This window comes from Globicephala melas, chromosome 5 (assembly GCF_963455315.2).
Source record: "Globicephala melas chromosome 5, mGloMel1.2, whole genome shotgun sequence".
NCBI classification, from domain to species: Eukaryota; Metazoa; Chordata; class Mammalia; order Artiodactyla; family Delphinidae; genus Globicephala; species Globicephala melas.
In genome coordinates, this window is record NC_083318.1 from 76,238,840 (window position 1) to 76,258,069 (window position 19,230).

A 19,230-nucleotide genomic window follows, 5' to 3' on the forward strand; every position below is an offset into this window, starting at 1 on the left:
GCAAACAGCTCCTGTATACTCTACACCTATTTTCAGCAGTTGTTACCTTTGCTGCATTTGCTTTAGGATGCTCTTTATCTATATATACACATTGTTTTTTTCGGGATCATTTGAGAGTAAGTTTTAGGCATCATGCCCTTTTACTCCTAAATACTTCAGTGTATATTTCCTAAGAATCAGGATATTTACTCACATAATCATAGTATTACAATTTTTAAAATTGGTACTTCAGTGCAGTACATACTGTTAACTTGGAGATCTTATTTAGGTTTATGTCAGTGGTCCTGATCATGTCCTAATGGCATTTCTTTTTTTTCCTGGTTCAAAATCCAATCTAGGATAATGTATTACATGTTGTTTTTATGTCTCTTTAGTCTCTTTTAATCTTCCCTTGTCTTTTTCCTCAGTGTTTCATGACACTGAAGTTTTTGGATAGGATAGGCCATTTATTTTGTAGAATATCCTTCAATTTGGGTTCTTCTGATATTTCCTCATGATTAGATTCAATTTATGCATTTTCTGGCAGGACAAATACAGAGATCATATTGTGTGCTTTCCAGGGCATCACATCAGGAGTCACATGATTTTATTGTGTCCCATTATTGGTAATGTTAATTTCACAGTGCCGTCTGTTAGGTTCCGCCACTGTAAAGTTATTATTTTTGTGGGAAGGATTGTTGAGTCTAGAGAAATATGCATTTCCTTATCAATCTTTTCCATTGATGATCCTTGGCTAAGGAGTAGTTGATATTCTTAAAGTTGTCCTGAATCATCCAGAGTCTTTAAGACTACAGAGAAATAAGGTAAAATACAGGCTAAACATCGGTCACAAAGAAGCTGGAGTATATTTTAGTTATTAGAGTATTTATTGATATGGTTACATGACAAAAATGGATTCTGGTTAGATTTTTGGCAATAGTCATGTGCTTTTTTTATTTTTTAAACTTAAAGATAATAAGTATTTAGATACTTACAAGATAACCTTTTAAACCAAGGCTGAAAACAGCATGACACATTTATTCATTTGAGACTTAGTAAATTTTAATTTGAGTGTTAAACTTCTCTAAATTGATTTTAGATATTTGAAAGGAACTTTTTAAAGCTACTGTTCATTAAAATGTAAAAAACAAACAAAACATCCCCAAGACTCACTGTGCTCTGTTATAATGGAATTATTTGTATTTTTCTGGAAAGTATAATTGTGCTGATGAGTGGATTTTTTTCAGAGGTCCCTAGATCTCTAAGGTGTCTTCAAGTTCTAAGATTTTGTGATTCCTTGAATTTCTAAAAATATTTGCATATTCAGTTAGGTTCATAGGGATATTTAACATAAATTAAGTGACAGTTGCCTTATTTTAAAGTAAAGATGTGAATTTGAAAATAATTTTTATTTAAATTAACTGCTAGGTTAAACCTTCTCTCGATGAAGCTTTTGTCATCCAAGAACAGAATGTTGCACTAAATTTCATTGGTTCAAGAGGGGCAAAGCCTGGTGTCACCAAAGAGAAAAGGATTAAATATGCAAAGGAAGTATTACAGAAAGAAATGCTCCCTCATGTTGGTGTCAGTGATTTTTGTGAGACCAAGAAAGCTTATTTCTTGGGGTATGTCAAATTTCATTGTTTTAAGTTCTTTGCCAAGCTGTGGTTGAGATAAAATTTTTCTTAAAGCTAAAAATGTCAAAATTGATCTTTTTAATGTATAAGTTTAAAAAAAATCCCAAACCATGTCCTTTCTTTTTTACTTCTTTCTTTTCTTTTTTTAAAGGTACATGGTTCATAGGTTGCTGCTAGCAGCTTTGGGTAGAAGAGAATTAGATGACAGAGATCATTATGGAAACAAAAGATTGGACCTTGCTGGACCACTACTTGCATTCTTATTTAGAGGGTAAGGAATTACAGAATGATATTGTTAAAAGTAGAGAGATTTCACTTTAGATTCGTTATTGCACTTGAGATGCTAAACTATCTTGGCATCCATATTGGGTACACATGAAGTTAGCTACATTCTTTGCCACTTGCCCAGTTTAGTTCTATTGATACTTCAAATTTGAGAATTTCAAGATTGTGAGGAAATTTATAACTTGTTTACGTTTTCTCTACCTTTACAAAGCATTTGAGAAAGCTGAATTATTGCCTTGATTTTCTAAGTGCTGATACTGGAATTTTTATTAGTTCTGCTTTGCAGTTTATAAAAACAAAAGCTGGAAGGAAGTCTATCAAGATATTAGCAGTGGTTGTCTCAGTATTGGGGTTATATGTGATTTTTATCTTATTCTTGATATGTTTTTATATTTTTCGTATTTTCTATAATGAACATATAATACTTCTATAATTAGAAAAACTTATTTGTAAAAATAATGTAGGTAATTTAATATAGAAATAATATTAGCAATGTTTTGTATGTGTTCTGTTATTTATTATATTGTATATTAGTGTTTTTCAACCTCGTTTTGTTATTGCCCCACTAAGGGGCCTCTTTTGAGTATTTTTCTCTAATTGCTTTGCTTGTATATGTTTATGTACCGTATGTACGTCTTTGCTTTTTATATAAAAAGTAATAACACTTCCCTCCCTCTACCTCAACCACTTTTCGCCCCCTTGTGGGCAATATTGTCCTTGTTAAGGATGCATATTGTAGACCTTTACATGTTTAAAACATTTTATTGGGCAGAATGTTTAAGAATTTGCTTAAAGAAGTACGGATCTATGCCCAGAAGTTCATTGATCGAGGAAAGGATTTTAACTTGGAGTTGGCAATTAAAACAAGGATTATATCTGATGGCCTAAAATATTCTTTAGCTACTGGGAACTGGGGTGACCAAAAGAAAGCTCATCAAGCCAGAGCTGGAGTATCTCAGGTAAGGATGTTAACTGTGACTACAGGTTTGATAAGAAAATGTTATGGGACTAATAGAATCTTTCATTCACTGAATGTAAATTGTTTTGCCTTTTTTTTTTTCTTGGTCAGATATAAAAGTACTTGGGGGCTTTTGAATTATGAAAGTGAAATTTTTCTTAAATTAGCTGTTAGCATTACTAAGAGATTTAAAAGTTTTGACTTGCATCAAGATATTTAATGAATTCGAGTAGCTTCTTGGGAGGTGAAACAGTCCATGTTTGTGAAATTTTTGGTTTTTTTTAATGCCTTAAATATTCTTCTTTAATTAATTAATTAATTTATTTATTTTTGGCTACATTGGGTTTTCGTTGCTGTGCACGGGCTTTTCTCTATAGTTGCTGTGAGCGGGGGCTACTCTTCGTGCGGCGCGTGGGCTTCTCGTTGCATTGGCTTCTCTTGTTGCGGAGCACAGGCTCTAGGTGCGTGGGCTTCAGTAGTTGTGGCACGCAGGCTCAGTAGTTGTGGCTCACAAGCTCTAGAGTGCAGGCTCAGTAGTTGTGGTGCACAGGCTTAGTTGCTCCGTGGCATGTGGGATCCTCCCGGACCAGGGATTGAACCCATGTCCCCTGCATTGGCAGGTGGACTCCCAACCACTGTGCCACCAAGGAAGTCCCAGTTTTTCTGTCTTAAAAGCTCTGTATTAGAAGCTGATACCCAGAGAATAAATGGGCATCTGCTTCCTTTTTTGCAAAATGTAATACCTCTAACAGTGATTTCTCTATGTTGGCCTGTTGTTATGTACAGTGATTGCAATAGCTACTCTCAGGAGGAGTAATGGGGGAAACCTTTTACAAAAATGTCTCACTAGGTATTTTTTATTTATTTTTTGTATTTTCATATAAGATTGAAAATTTATAGTGTATATGTCTAGCTTTATGGAGGGGATCTCCCCCTCTTTTTTTTTTTTTTAAACTAGCCTATACCAGCATCACCTTATTAATTTGGCATTCAGACACCAACTTTAAGCTCCTGATTCCTAGAAACCTAGATGCCTTAAGAAATTCTGGAAGAATGCTTAGAGTCCAGTTAAATTTCTAGTTCCTTTTAGTTTAGTAAGGATTTGTTGAGTCTACTTGGTGTTTGTGATGCTGGGTTCACAGAGTTGAATGAGACGCTCTTCCAGCCCTCGAGCTTACCATCTATTAGAGGAAACATTCGTCCATGTACAGCTCATTCTGCCTTGAGCTGAATTATGATAAACGCCATCCTGCCAATTCAGTTCAGTGTGTGTACTGGGACTTAAGATGTGCCAGGCACTCTGTCACACATTGGAGATACAGAAATGAATAAAACATGATCCTTGATCTTCAGTAGTTCACAGTCTATACTCATAGATGTAAACAGATATTACAACATGGTACAGTGAGTATTAAATGAGAGCTGTGCACACCTGCTCTGTGGGAATGCTGGAGAAAGGCATTTAGCACTGGCTGAAAGGGTGAAAAGAAGTGTTTTCTTTAGGAGGTGACAGTTGAGCTGATTCCTGAAGGGTTGTTGGGAAATAGCCCAAGTCTTGGAGGAGGGTAGAACCAGTAGCTCACAGGAAAACTGGAGAAAACTTAATATCCTGAACAAAGGGACAGGGAGAAAAGAGCATGTGTATGTGGAAGGAGCTAGAGCATTCTTGGGTTTTCAAATCAAAGCGAGAGAGTTAGGAAGATGGGGTTGGAGTGGAGAGCTGGAACACCTCATAGAGGGGAGTGACATGTTCATTTTTGCTTTTTAGGTAGATTCACAGTAATTGGCAGTGTGGAGAAAGATTTGAGAAGGGCAGAGTTGGTGGCAGAAAGATTGTTGCAACAGCCTCAGTGAGAAATAATTAGGGCCTGCACTAGAGCAGTTTTGTAGAGGTGGAGAGTGGAGTCAAATTTGAGAAATATTTACGAAATAAGTTTTGTAAGACTTTGTGACTGATTAGTTGAATGATGGAAAACTCCACAGAGTAGAGAGAAGAGAACAGTTCTTCCTGGAGGTGGGTCGTATGTCTTCTATGGAAGTGGTAACATTTCACCAGACAGAGCAGAATGGGGTAGTACATTCCATTCTGTGGCAGTAGCGTGGTCAGAGTTGTGGAGGTGAGAAGGTGTTTGGCAATGTGAATGGAGTACAGGAGTTCTGGAGACTGCTGGTAGGGGAAGGTCATCTGGGGCTTCATTGAGAAGAGCTTCAGAGTCACGCTGCTCTAGTTGGCGGGGAACTGTTTAATATTTTTTAATTCAGTGAGTGTTGTGAACTTATCTATATCTGTGTTTTAATAATTCTGGTAACTGAGGAGAGTAGATTGGAGAGGACATTACAGGAACTTATGAGCTGATGGCGATAGTATAGGTAAGAGATAAGGGGCTGGTTTATTGCTGTGACATTGGGAATGGTTTTTTGAGAAAGTTTGAAAATAGAGTTGACAGGATATGTTTATTGTTTATTATATGTGAAAGGAGGAAGTCAGAGACAAAAATATCTTGAGATTTCTAGATTGGGAGATAAAGGGAAGGGTGATGCCATTAACAATGACAGGAGACTTAGGAAGAAGAAGGAGGATGGGTTGTTGTAGGGCTGGGGAATGTGGTGATTTTGTTATTAGGTACATTGAGTTTGTGTTGCTTGCTTTATATCCCTCTAAATATTATCTTACTTACAAGTATTACCTTGCTTAGTGTTCTGTAAGTGTTGAATCTCTGTGTTGGATTCAGAGGCCTCAGCCTGGGAAAAGTTCTCGGATGGATTAGTGATGTCTGCTATGATCAAAGGAATGTGAGTTGGTAGCGTATAAGACTTACTGAGTGCCTAATGTATGCCAAGTGTACTGTTCTAGGTACAGGGATACAACAGAGAACAAAACAAACAAATAAAAATTCCCCACCCTTGTGGAACTAACATCCTAGTGGTTGGAGATAGACCGTAAACAAAACATTTATGTGGTATGTTAGAACTGTGTGTCATATATTTGCCATTGCTGCTGTAAGGGTCAGTTAAGTTACAGGGGTGAATAAGATTATCCAGGGCAGGATGGAGAAAGGAGGGAGGGATGCGGACAGTTGGACACTGAGTGGATTATATGTAAAAATATGACTTTGCCTGATTCTAGTATTTGCCAAAAATGTGATAATGTGAGTAACCGAAATGCCCAAAATTTAAAGATTTGCTATTGTTTTCTAGGTATTAAACCGCCTAACTTTTGCATCTACTCTTTCTCACCTGCGTCGTTTAAATTCTCCCATTGGTAGAGATGGCAAGCTAGCAAAACCAAGACAGTTGCATAATACGTTGTGGGGAATGGTGTGTCCTGCTGAGACTCCAGAGGTAATGCATTAGAATTTATGTTCAAGACAGAAAGTCCAACAGTAATCATGTAGGGTATAATTACTTTTATAAGAAATTTTTTGTTACTTATAATTACTTATAATTTTATTTAACTATGTAGTATAGTTTAGAACTAAGATATTATAATTTTGTTCTTAGGAAGTAAGAGTACATTCTGAAATCAAATTGGAGGAAAATGTTTGTGGAAAAGAATTTGGATAGGCATGTTAAATCAGTATGAGTAATATGTACTTTATTTATTCCAAGGGCCATGCTGTAGGACTTGTGAAGAATTTAGCTCTGATGGCTTATATTTCAGTTGGATCTCAGCCTTCTCCAATTCTGGAATTTTTAGAAGAATGGAGTATGGAAAATTTAGAAGAAATTTCTCCTGCAGCTATTGCTGAGTGTGTATAAATACAATTTAAAAAAAAAACTTGTTAATCTTCGGTTATAACTTATTAGAGGGTTACTAAGTGCAGAATGCTTTTGGTTTTGCATTTTAGTGCAACGAAGATTTTTGTTAATGGCTGCTGGGTTGGAATACATAAAGATCCTGAACAACTTATGAACACTCTACGGAAATTGAGGCGTCAGATGGACATCATTGTGTCTGAAGTAAGAGTCCTTAATTAATTAAGAGGACATGATCTCTGGGATTTCCAAACTAGGCATAAAGACTAGTGAAAGTTATCTTTGCTTTGGTATCTTTCTTGAACTGGTTTCCTTTGAATTGTAAAGTACATTTTCAAAATTCTAGATGATGTTTTGAGCTAGATTTAATTATAAGGTATTGTTTGCTTTAATGCCTTAGATATACGCATCTAAAATTTTGACATGTAATTTGTTATTAAATTATATTTTGGAATTCAAATTACATTTTGAAGTAAAAAATTCTTTTGAGAATCTTTTTGTAAAGCTGACTACAGTGCTTTTAAAAAGCGAGTGAATATCTCTGATTTCTCCTTTGTCGGAATCCAGAGATTCATTCATGAAATGTGATACACCTCTATTAGATTCCTTTATGTTTAGGTGGATGTTGAAGAGCTCTGGGATTAGGATGGATTTTTTTTTTTTAGTCATCAAAATACTGTATGAGCTTTATTCCTCCCCAAAATAGGGCTTTTGCTTTTAGTGTACTGTATTGAGGGCTGGGCTCAGGCTTTTGATTTCCCCAAATCTACACCTTTGGGTCTGTCTCGGTGAAAGTGGATTTGGAGAGAAACTGTAACACACTTAAGCTGACCTCCTGTCTATGTAGCAAAGCAGAGAATCGAGGTTTGGCTGCTCCAGGCCTTCCTCTAGTAGGCAAACCTGGATTTTGACCCAGGCGTATTCATGGCTTGAAGAAATCAGGAACAGCATGCTTCACTTGAGTGTGGTGGGCAAGGCTAAGAGAAAGCCTAAGAACGAAAATTGGTTGTGTTTTTTGTGATTGAGAACTTTGTTAATGCCAGGTGTTTCTGCTGAGAGCTGCCTTTAGGTTTTCTGTCTTCTCTAGGATAAAATTAAATTCTTCATGCTGTTTTAGGCCTCTTTACCTTTCCATGGGCCCATTCCCTCAACCTGGAATGCTTGTGCTCCTTGTCATCCATGCGTCCTCAAAAATGGGTAATAGGGAAAAGGGTGCTTATTACTTTTTTTTTAGGTAAATCTCACCAATTCTGCAAAACTCTAGTGTTAACTCTCGTCTCCTTCAGGATATTTCACCTGACCACCCAGTTTGATTTAGATCAGAGGTTGGCAAACATTTTCTTTAAAGGACCAGGTATTAAATATTTTAGTCTTGGTTTACCTTACAGTGTCTGGTGTGTATTCAACGCTGCTGTTGTAGTAAAAAGTAGCCATAGACAATACATAAATCAGTAAAACTTTATTTAAAAAAAATAGATGGCAGGTGAGGGCAGATGTGGCCTGCAGGCTGTTCGCTGAGCCCCTGATTTAGATCTGTCTCTGTGACTATATGTGGCATATTTTCCTTAAATAACTTCTGACAGAATGCTTATACCAGATAGTAACTGTTGATTTATTTGCCTACCTCACTTTCTAAACTATTAACTTCTCAGAGGCAGGGAACATGTCTTAATATGACTTTGTATTTTCAGTTCTGAGTATGGTGCCTGACATGTAGTGTCTGACACTGAGTGAGTGTTTGTTGAAACTATGAATGGACCCTATGTCCTTGGACTAGGCTCTTTAATCTCCTATTGGAGAGTGTTGTTGGGAGCTTCTTAGTGGGAAAATTGTGTATATTTTTCAGGAGTCTAGTATTTTTTCTTTTCCTTCATACTTTCTGATAATCAGAGGTCCTCATTTTACCCATTTCTAACTTTAGCCTTGTGTTGGACCTGTTAGGCTTTCCTGTCAATAGTCCTCTCAAGAACACCTGTTTCCTTTGGAACACAAGATACTGTTTGGCCTTTGAGGAGACGCAGCTCAGTTTATGTCTTCCTGTTAAGACAAGAGCTATATTCTATTAACTGTATTGTAATATTCTATATTCTATTAGGAATTCTCTAAGGATTCAAGGTAAGCATTTGAGAATGCCACGCATGGTGTTTTTGCTCATAAACACAGTGTTTCAGATTGTTTTCTAAGGACAGGAAGTGGGCTAGGAATGTGGGACTTATCTTCTTCTTGGCTTTTGACTCTTTACTTTGGGAGAACTTGGTGTTTTTGATCAAGCTTTTATGATTTACTATCATTTTAAAACTGAGTAATCCAAACCTTTCCTTTCTTAAATAAACCCAATCTTTAATTTCTTTCTTTTTTTTGGCTGCATTGAGTTGCTTGCGTGGTTTTAGTTCCCCCACCAGGGATCGAACCTGGGCCCCGGCAGTGAAATCGCAGAGTCCTAACCACTGGACCACCAAGGAATTCCCCACCCAATCTTTTCTTTAATAAAAGTATCCAGATGCTGATTTCACTTTTTAAAAGTACTTTTGTGTAGAAATACCAATCTGTTTTTCCATTTCCCAACTCATTGGCAATTCATTGCTTAGTTGACTTTTAAGATTATATATTAGATCTAGATAATTTACTGAAGATTCTTATTTGTTTACTTCTTGACTTATTTCTTTTTATATTGGCACTTCAGAGTCTGTAGTGCTTTTAATATTATGTTCTTTATCGTAAGTTTTCCCAAAATATTTTTGATGTTTTCCAGGAATATATTTTCTAGCACTATCCAGTAGAAATATAATGCAAGTTACATATGCAATTTATGTTTTTCTACTAGTCATGTTAAAAAAGTAAAAAAAAGGGAATTCCCTGGTGGTCCAGTGGTTAGGACTCTGCGCTTTCACTGCCGAGGACGTGGGTTCAATTCCTCTTTGGGGAACTAAGATCCTGTGAGCCATGTGGCATGGCCCCCCCAAAAAAGAAATAGATGAAAATAATTTCATTATGTTTTATTTGACCGGATACATCAAAAATATTACAATTTCAACATATAATCAATGGAAAATTATTAATGATAAATTTTATTTTTTTGTACTATCTTTGAAATCCAGTGAGTAGTTTATACTTACAGCATATCTCCTTTCAGAATGGCCACATTTCAAGTGATCAGTAGTGACATGTGGCTAGTGACTGCTGTATTAGAGAGCTAGACTATAAACCATTTGTCTTATAGGTGATTGTGAGAAGTCAGGCTTATTACTGGGAAAGCCTGATCAAGGCAGAGTGATATAGGGCTGGATATTGAAAGGTTACACACGTGAAGTACATGTAATTACCAAAGAGGGAAAACAAGAAAATAAGAAATATACTCGTATTTGTCATATCAAACATATATTTTCTTCATTTTAATTTATTTTGCATGACATTATTACCAGATATTGTTTAGCTTTATAATTACCAAGGTTAGATATTTATCCTATATAAAATTTTAAATTATACCTAGGTTTTTAGTATATTGAACAATGATAAACTAAGATCTATTAATTTTATTTGATAATCTATTAATCCTGTTGTATTTTTAGCTAAGCCTTAATGATACAGAGAAAATAAAAGTTCATGAGACTGTTTTGTCTTTTTATGTATAGGTTTCTATGATCAGAGATATTCGAGAGAGGGAGATTCGGATCTATACAGATGCAGGCCGTATTTGTAGACCACTTCTGATTGTGGAAAAACAAAAGCTACTTTTGAAGAAGAGACACATTGATCAATTGAAAGAGAGAGAATATAACAACTACAGGTAAGAACATGCAGTTAGAAAAAAAGTTAGATATAATTCACATGCCCTAAAATTAAGCATTTTAAACTATGTAGTTCGGTGGGTTTTAGTATAGTCACAAGATTGTGCAACCATTACCACTATCTAATTCCAGAATATTTTCATTGACCCGGAAAGAAACTCTGTACTCACTAGCAGTCACATTTGCTTTTTCTTAATTTTTGTTATCAAGTAAGAGACTTTTAGGGTTTTATTTAAGCGTAAAAGTCTTTGTGACATGGTAAAGACTACCTCTACTACTAATAAGAAATAACCTCTGTGCTTTCACTGCATGGGGAATGGGTTCGATCCCTGGTTGGGGAGTTAGGATCCTGCATACCGTGTGGTGCGGCCAAAAAAAAGAAAAATAACCGATGTGATATAGATAATGTATAACATAAACAATATAATAATAAATTTAATAAAAAGAATCTTTTACAATTTATTATTAGTGATATATGAATGTGTATATTTTTATTGTTAAAAATTCAAAAAATAGGTGTAATAAAAAAATACAAAAGCCCCCAATTCACACTCTCCTTTTCAGAAGTAAATACTGTTACCATTTGGGGTATTTGTTCTTCCAGACCTTATTTTTTGTTTTTATATACTCACCCTAGCCCCACAAGTAGGTTCTTTACATCAGAGCAGAGCAAAACAAACTAACAGTAGTTACAGAGCCATACTTTATGTGTATTGTTCAGTAACTTGTTTCTTTCACTGTTAACAATGGTATGCTTATTTTGGGACTCTTTCTATGTGAATGCATACAGATATAGGAATACTCTTTATTAAGTAGGAAGCCTAGTTAATTAAAATAGTTCAGGAAGTAAGGAAATTAAATGAATTCTTTTTTAGTTGGCAGGATCTTGTGGCCAGTGGGGTAGTAGAATATATTGATACTCTAGAAGAAGAAACAGTGATGCTCGCAATGACCCCAGATGATTTACAAGAGAAAGAAGTAGCTTATTGTTCCACATATACGCACTGTGAGATTCATCCATCAATGATTCTTGGTGTCTGTGCATCTATTATTCCTTTTCCTGATCATAACCAGGTTGGTAGCAGTTTTTGACTATGCTTTGTAAGGAATTGGGGGAAGCAGAATAAAAATTAGAGATTAGTCTGTAGTTTTTTCTGGAAGAAAAGCCTTTTAGTGTAAAGATGATGAACTACAGCATTTAATATGCTTATTCTTGTGTTTGACTCTTAAGAGCCATAATTGATTATTCCAAATGGTTATCACTTATCTTTCGGAAAGAATAGGAACTTTACCAACCATATTTCTGATTTATGAAGTACCCTGTAAAGTCTGTTTATTTAGAAGTAATTAAATTTTCACTGATTCCGCTTTTCATTTCTACCTTTAGTCCCCTAGAAACACATACCAGTCTGCTATGGGTAAGCAGGCTATGGGGGTTTATATTACCAACTTTCATGTTCGTATGGATACATTGGCCCATGTTCTCTATTATCCTCAAAAACCACTTGTGACTACACGGTCAATGGAATACCTACGATTTAGAGAGCTGCCAGCAGGTATGTTCAGTTTTGTTCTACATTTTTTAAGATCCTGCCATGCTTAAGACACTTTTGTGGGTTCTTTGGAGGGTTAATAAATGCATATGAAACAGTCTCTATTCTCTTAGAATTTATAATGTGGTGGGAAAACATGAGCACAATTCAATAAAAAGGTAGATATATGTAAAGTGTTATGATGGAGGTATAGATTCCTTTGGAAGCACAGAGTGAAAGAAATGATTGATTCCTGTTGGAGTCTAGAGCCAATTTCATAGGGGAGGTAGCATTTTGGACTAGAGTAAAGTTGATGAAAGGGTATTTGAATTTGAGAGATGGTTTGAACAAGGTCCTGGGTGCATGAAGGCAACTGTCAGTATTTATGTCAGTTTAGTATGGCCTGAGTGGAAATGCATGGAAGTGATACTTGGTCTCATAGTGTGGAGACAGCAGGTTGAATTTTATTTGGAGAATGAAGAACTATCCAGCCTTTTTTTTTTTTTTTTTTTGCGGTACGCGGGCCCCTCACTGTTGCGGCCTCTCCCGTTGCGGAGCACAGGCTCCGGACGCGCAGGCTCAGTGGCCATGGCTCACGGGCCTAGCCACTCCGCAGCATGTGGGATCCTCCTGCACCAGGGCACAAACCCGTGTCCCCTGCACCGGCAGGTGGACTCTCAACCACTGTGCCACCAGGGAAACCCTATCCAGCCTTTTTGAACAAGGAAGTAATACAGTTACAAATTTATTTTACAGTATAATTCTGGCAGTCACGTAAAGGATCGATTAGAGTCATATACGGTATTAAGTAGGGAGGTAACTTAGAGGTTCTTGTAGTGGTCTAAGTGAGAAATGGTAAGGTCCTTATTGAGACATGAAAAAGCGTAAGGGCGTGAAACACCTGTTGGAATACACTTGTTAAGATTAACACTTGATTACTTATTGGATGTAGAATGATGAAGAGAGGGGAGAAAGGAATTGGAAATATTGTTGGTGTTCTTGGCTTGGGTGATCGAGAGAGATACTATTAATAACATTGGGAGCATGTTAGAAGAAAGAAGAGGTTTTATTTATTTATTTTTTTAAATCAATTTTTATTGGAGTATAGTTGATTTACAATGTTGTGTTAGTTTCTGCTGTACAGCAAAGTGAGTCAGTTATACATATATCCACTCTTTTTAGATTGAAAGAAGAGGTTTTAGACGTAAGATAATAAGTTCAGTTTTCAACATGCTGATTTTGAGTTGCTGCCAAAGCATCTCAGGAATGATCCTCCAACAGTGAGTTGCAAATGTGGTTAGAAAGAAGGTCAAATCAAGAGCTGTGAAGTTTTTGATATATTAATGATAATTATAGATTACTGTGAAATTGCTGAGGGAAAATTCAGCGTGAGAATAAAGCCAGAAAAAATAAAGTCAGGCACCAGGAAGAGAAATCCAGAGAGGAGATTTGAGATGTAGATGATAAGGAGAAGAATCAGGAAGTTGCAGGAAGAGGTTCTCAAGGAGACTGGACAATGGGTAAAATGGTGCAGAGAAGACTGAAGGGTATCAGTATTGAATATAAAGGAGACAGCATAGTTCTTTGGCAGAGTTGTTGTCTTACCGTATTATTAGCGGAATTTTGGCTTTGACCCTGGATAACATTATTTAGTAAAGTTTGCCTTGTAAATAGTGACTTTAAATTATTTAATAGGGGATCTGACATTTTGATAGCAAATTCTCACAGGTTAGAATGATTTATTTTCAAAGTCTTCCACAAGGGGTTACTATTGTCTAGAAAAACAAAATCTGTTACGTTGTCTACAGTATGCTGGTATCTTTGGGCTATACTTGCAGTGCTGTGTTTTTCTTCAGCATTTAGATAATTTCTTTATGGCTAGAGAAGAAAAGAAACAGGTGAAGGATTGGATTTGAAATAGAATGTTCCTTTGGCACTGATACGAAGTGGTGAGGGCATGGCTGGTAGGGACTACAAGCCTTGCAGCTCTGTTATTGCTTCATGCCTTAATCTTGTTATCTATCTATATTTTAAAAAACTTTATTTTGAGATAATTTCAAGCTTACAGAAAAGTTGTAAGACTGTTACAAAGAACTCCTATATAATATTCATCCAGATTTCCTAGTTCACATTTTACCACACTTGCCTTATTCTTTCCCTTTCTCTTTCTTCTTGAACCATTTAAAAGTTAAGTTACAGACCTGAAGCTACATGACTAATTAATTAATTAATTAATTAATTTTTGGCTGCGTTGGGTCTTTGTTACTGTGCGTGGGCTTTCTATAGTTGTGGTGTGTGGGCTTCTCATTGCGGTGGCTTCCCTTGTTGCGGAGCACGGGCTCTAGGCACGCAGGCTTCAGTAGTTGTGGCACGCGGGCTCAGTAGTTGTGGCACGTGAGCTCTAGAGTGCAGGCTCAGTAATGTGGCGCACGGGCTTAGCTGCTCCGTGGCATGTGGGATCTTCCTGGACCAGGGCTTGAACCCGTGACCCCTGCATTGGCAGGTGGATTCTTAACCACTGTGCCACCAGGGAAGTCCCACATCACTCTTTTTTTTTTTTTTTTTTTTTTTGCGGTACACGGGCCTCACTGTTGTGGCCTCCCCCGTTGCGGAGCACAGGCTCCAGACGCACAGGCTCAGTGGCCATGGCTCACGGGCCCAGCTGCTTCGCAGCACGCGGGATCTTCCCAGACCGGGGCACGAACCCGTGTCCCCTGCATCGGCAGACAGACTCTCAACCACTGCGCCACCAGGGAAGCCCCCACATCACTCTTTAATTCTTCAGTGTATGTTTCCTAAAAAAGACATTCTCCACAGTACAACCATCAACATCAGGGGGTTAACATTGATACCCATCTAGTCAGCAGTCCCCAATTCAGACTTTGCCAGTTGTCCTCATAATATCCATTATTGGTCTAGGATCTAATCCAGGATAGTGCATGTCTCTTTAGTCTCTTTAATGTGGAACAGTTCTTTCGTTTTTCCTTGTCTCTATGACCTCCACATTTTTGAAGAGTCCAGTCAAGTTACTTTATACATTGTCTCTCAATTTGGGTTTGACTATTGTTTCCCCATGGAAACAATATTCAGGTTATGAATTTTTGGCAGTACTAGCATAGAAGCAGTGCTATATTCTCAGGGCATGATATCAGGAAGCACATGCTGTCTCTGTCCCATTATTAGTGATTTTAACTTTTATCATGTAATTAAGATATTGTTTGTCAGGTTTCTCCACTTTTTATTAATTATAATTATTTTGTACTTATTAGGTAAGTAATAAGTCTTTGTGAGAAGATACTTTGAGATGATGTGAATAGCTATTCCTTGTCACACTTTCAGTCATTAATTTAGCAGGTGATTATTGCCAAATGGTGATTTTCTAATCTTATCATTCCTCCCTGTTTGATGCTGAAATTGTCCCAGATTTTCCAATGGGAGTATCTTCAAGATGACTCCTGATAGGTCCTCATTGTTCTTCAAGCACTTCCTTACATTTTGCCTCATCTTGTGCTTTTCTTCCCCTAAACTTGGACTTGGTCATTTCTCCTTTTAGGATAAAAGAATAGTGTGTAGAAACCAAAATCTGGGTGCTAGGTGTGCTCCTTGCTATTATAATGTCATCATTTCTAGGTCCTCTTGGCTGTTGGAACTACGAAAATATATGTATGCATATACCCCTCCCCACCTTTATCTATTTTTTTTTCTCTATATACTAAAGAACCATGAGTTCATATCAATACCATATCTCCCATCCCAGTACAACACCATAGTGTTTATTTTAGAATTCCATTCTCTGACAGTGACAAACCTGGCTCCCGTTGTCCTCAGTATATTTAGTTATTTGCTCAATCTATTGATGTAACCAATCTCCTGACCATCGTGGCTGAATTATTAGCTCTGGCCCTGCCTAACCTGCCAGCTGCATTGGCCAAATTCTAAGGGGCTTAGGAGCCCTAAGGAGAAGGGGCTAATAGGGTTATCTTAAGGAATGTCTTTGGATTAGTATCATTCCTATTTCTATAGAGTACTGTTTCTTTGGTTGACATCTTCTGGGAGCAAAGATCCTTGTGACAAAAGTTCACCTTGACTTAAAGTGAGTCAAGATACTTAGAGCCTCCTTACTGCTGAGCTGAGGTTTGAAGTAGGTGGGGACAGAATGGCTGAAAGGGTTTGAGCCTGGCTGACAGGTGGGTTGTAATCCTAGATTTCACGTTTATAGTCTTTGAGATCACAGATACTTTTTTGAAGTTACTAATATTTATTGAGCAGTTCGTGTGAACCACCAGCCAAGGCACCTTACATGTTATTTCTAAGCATCATAAAAGCTTTGTGATGTTTTTTCACCTAAAAAGTGAGAATAATAATAGTACCTGCCTCATAAAGCTTTTCTGATGATTAGATGGTTAAATCCACTTAAAACTCAAGGTTTAGTGCCTAGCAGTTAATAAGGGAGAAATAAATGTTAGCTGATTAGTGATAGTGGTGGTTGTATCATCTCTGTTTTACAGATGTGGCGACAGGATCAGAAAGGTTATTTGCCCAAAGTTTATACAACTTAATTTGAAAATCCAGAATGTAAACTCTGGTCCTTTTTTTCCCCTTTTAGACCAGATGTACACCTTCCCCCCATTTCACTTTCTTGTGCTGTTTCCTCTTCACTACATTGTTTCTTGATTTGGGGCTTTTAAGCTAAGAAGAAAATATTAGACATATAATTCAGAAGTTCACTGTTTTTAGCTAAATTTAGCTGATCTTTCAGACTTGCCCAGATACCTTGGATAAAGGTTGTAGGATGGAGGGGGTTGCCTCCTGGGCTGTAGTTGATACAGCAAGTGTGGGCGATCCAGGGATTGTCACATGAGAGGAGGAAAGCCCCACAAGGGCCAAGACAGTTGAGCACCTATAGGCTGTCACCTGGAGAAGAGGGAGGGCATAGGTAGCGCTGCATAAAAACATGAGGACGTGCTAGGGAAGTCTTGCCCATTCGATGTATCACAGATGTCACGTATGTCCTGCTCCTGGCTCCTTAGTAGTAGGATCATATTACATCTCCCAAGACCCTGGAATTTCTGCCAATTCCCGACTCCTTTCAGATCACCCCCCTGCCGTCAGGATCCTGCATCTTTATGTACTTTTTCTGTGTTATGCAGCTTGACTGTGCGTGAAAATTAAAATTCTTCTAGTTTTCTCAGACAGTCCACACAAAAGAGTGGTGACTAGTGTGGATATTACTAAAGATTCCTTAGAGGAAATCATTTAGATTTCAGGAGTTTTCATTGCACGCCTGAGGAGAGACTATTTGACTTTTCTGATCTCTGAAAACTCTTCTTGGCTCTCTGCTATTGGGTGCTTTATCTCTGGTCCTTCCCAGGAAGGACTCAGCTTCCTTGACACTGCCTTTCCCTTGGAGGATTTCTTACTCCCCTTCCTCTCCCAGCAGAGCATTTTAGTTTTTCCTGCTCCAAATACAGGTACACAAACCCATCAGGGTGCCCAGAACAACAGATGCCCTCTTGTTACTATGATCCTTCTTTAGAGAGCAATCAAGGTTATATTTAGCACAAAGTGTTTCGTGTTATCTGTTCAACAGAGCTTGCAGTCTCAGATTCCTACAGGCTTAGGCAAGATTGGTTGAGTAGGTGGAGTTGAAGAGAGGTTTGCCTTTTTGCTGGGGTTAGCCCTATTCAGCTTCAGCTGTGGTTGTGATGTGTACGTGCAGACTCAGTGATGCCAGATCTGACTTTTCAAGAAAAGCTTGAAATCTAAGCTTTAGTGTGAATTTATTTTTTAAAATGTTATGGTCAGTGCATTTAAAATAGCTAGTGGAAAGCTTTCTGTGGCACAGTGGGCCATAGAAATGTAGTTGTTGAGGAGCAAATGTGGTAGTTGGGGAGGAGGGCCTGCTTTTTGTGTGTATCTCTTTCTACAAATCTATTCCTACCTTGGGTTGGGAATTACTGATAATCAGAGACTTGGAGGAGTGTGTCTTTAGTGACCCAGACTCAGACCAGCAGTGCTGCCACCCCTTACCTGCACTCTGCTTATGAAAACTTTTGCATCCCTGCTGTACACATAAAAGTGTGAATGAATGGTGTGTCTCCTCTTGAAGGGTGGGTTGTGTTTTGTTTTGTTTTGTTTTTTGCGGTACGCGGGCCTCTCACCGTTGTGGCCTCTCCTGTTGTGGAGCACAGGCTCCGGATGCGCAGGCTCAGTGGCCATGGCTCACGGGCCCAGCCGCTCCGCGGCATGTGGGATCCTCCCAGACCGGGGCACGAACCCGTGTACCCTGCATCGGCAGGCGGACTCTCAACCACTGCGCCACCAGGGAAGCCCGGTGGGTTGTGTTTTGAAAGTTGAATTTAGCTTTAAGGAAGCAAATATAAACAGTTTATTCAGAACTTAGATAACCAAAACATTCAGTCATCCAGATTTTGATTCCTTTGTATTCTGTAGTCATAGTTTTTACTCCACATTTGAAATATTTAGGTCAAGGTACTATGTTACTGTAGCTTTAGAGTTGAGTGTGTTTCAGTTTTTGGAAAATCTGATGATTCACGTATATATGAATTATGTTCATTGAAACCCCACTCAGGGACTTCCCTGGAGGTCCAGTGGTAAAGAAACCACCCTGCAATGCAGGGGACTCGGGGTCGATCCCTGGTCAGGGAACTAAGATCCCAAATGCTGCGGGGCAGCTGAGCCTGCGTGCCATATCTGCTGAGCTCGCACGCCTCAACTAGAGCCCACGTGCTGCAAAACTACAGAGCCCACGCGTTCTGGATCCCATGCGCCACAACTACAGAGCCCACGTGCCCTGGAGCCTGTGCACCACAACTAGAGAAGAGAAAACCACGCCACAACTAGAGAAGCCCCCGCGCCGCAACGGAAGATCCCGCATGCCGCAACTAAGACCTGATGTAGCCAAAAATAAAATAAAAAAATAATAAATAAATCTTAAAAAAAAAAGAAACCCCACTCACATTCAACAATCATTTCTTATATTGCAATCTACTAGTTTATAGAGTTTTCAGCTTTTTTTCTTCTTTAATACTTGTTACTTTATTTAAATATAATTTTAATTTTATATTGTAGTTGATTTACAATATTGTGTTATTTTTAGGGGGTACAGCAAAGTGATTCAGTTATACATATATACATATCCGTTCTTTTTCAGATTCTTTTCCCATATAGGTTATTACAGAATATTGAGTAGAGTTCCCTGTGCTATACAGTAGATCCTTGTTGATCCCAAACTCCTAATTTATCCCTCCCCCCCACCCTTCCCCTTTGGTAAC

The 19,230-nt window shown here is 38.0% G+C and overlaps 1 protein-coding gene across 2 annotated transcripts in view; it reads left to right on the plus strand.

The window, feature by feature from the left end:
* Positions 1–19,230, plus strand: part of POLR2B (RNA polymerase II subunit B) — a 48,331-nt gene that overhangs the window by 15,801 nt on the left and 13,300 nt on the right. For both annotated transcript variants that reach the window (XM_030880660.3, XM_030880661.3), the window contains 9 exons: positions 1,408–1,604; positions 1,768–1,887; positions 2,674–2,860; positions 6,058–6,201; positions 6,469–6,608; positions 6,708–6,819; positions 10,248–10,402; positions 11,279–11,477; positions 11,791–11,959. In XM_030880660.3, coding sequence (XP_030736520.1) covers positions 1,408–1,604; positions 1,768–1,887; positions 2,674–2,860; positions 6,058–6,201; positions 6,469–6,608; positions 6,708–6,819; positions 10,248–10,402; positions 11,279–11,477; positions 11,791–11,959 — 1,423 coding nt within the window. The remainder of the gene's footprint in view (positions 1–1,407; positions 1,605–1,767; positions 1,888–2,673; positions 2,861–6,057; positions 6,202–6,468; positions 6,609–6,707; positions 6,820–10,247; positions 10,403–11,278; positions 11,478–11,790; positions 11,960–19,230) is intronic.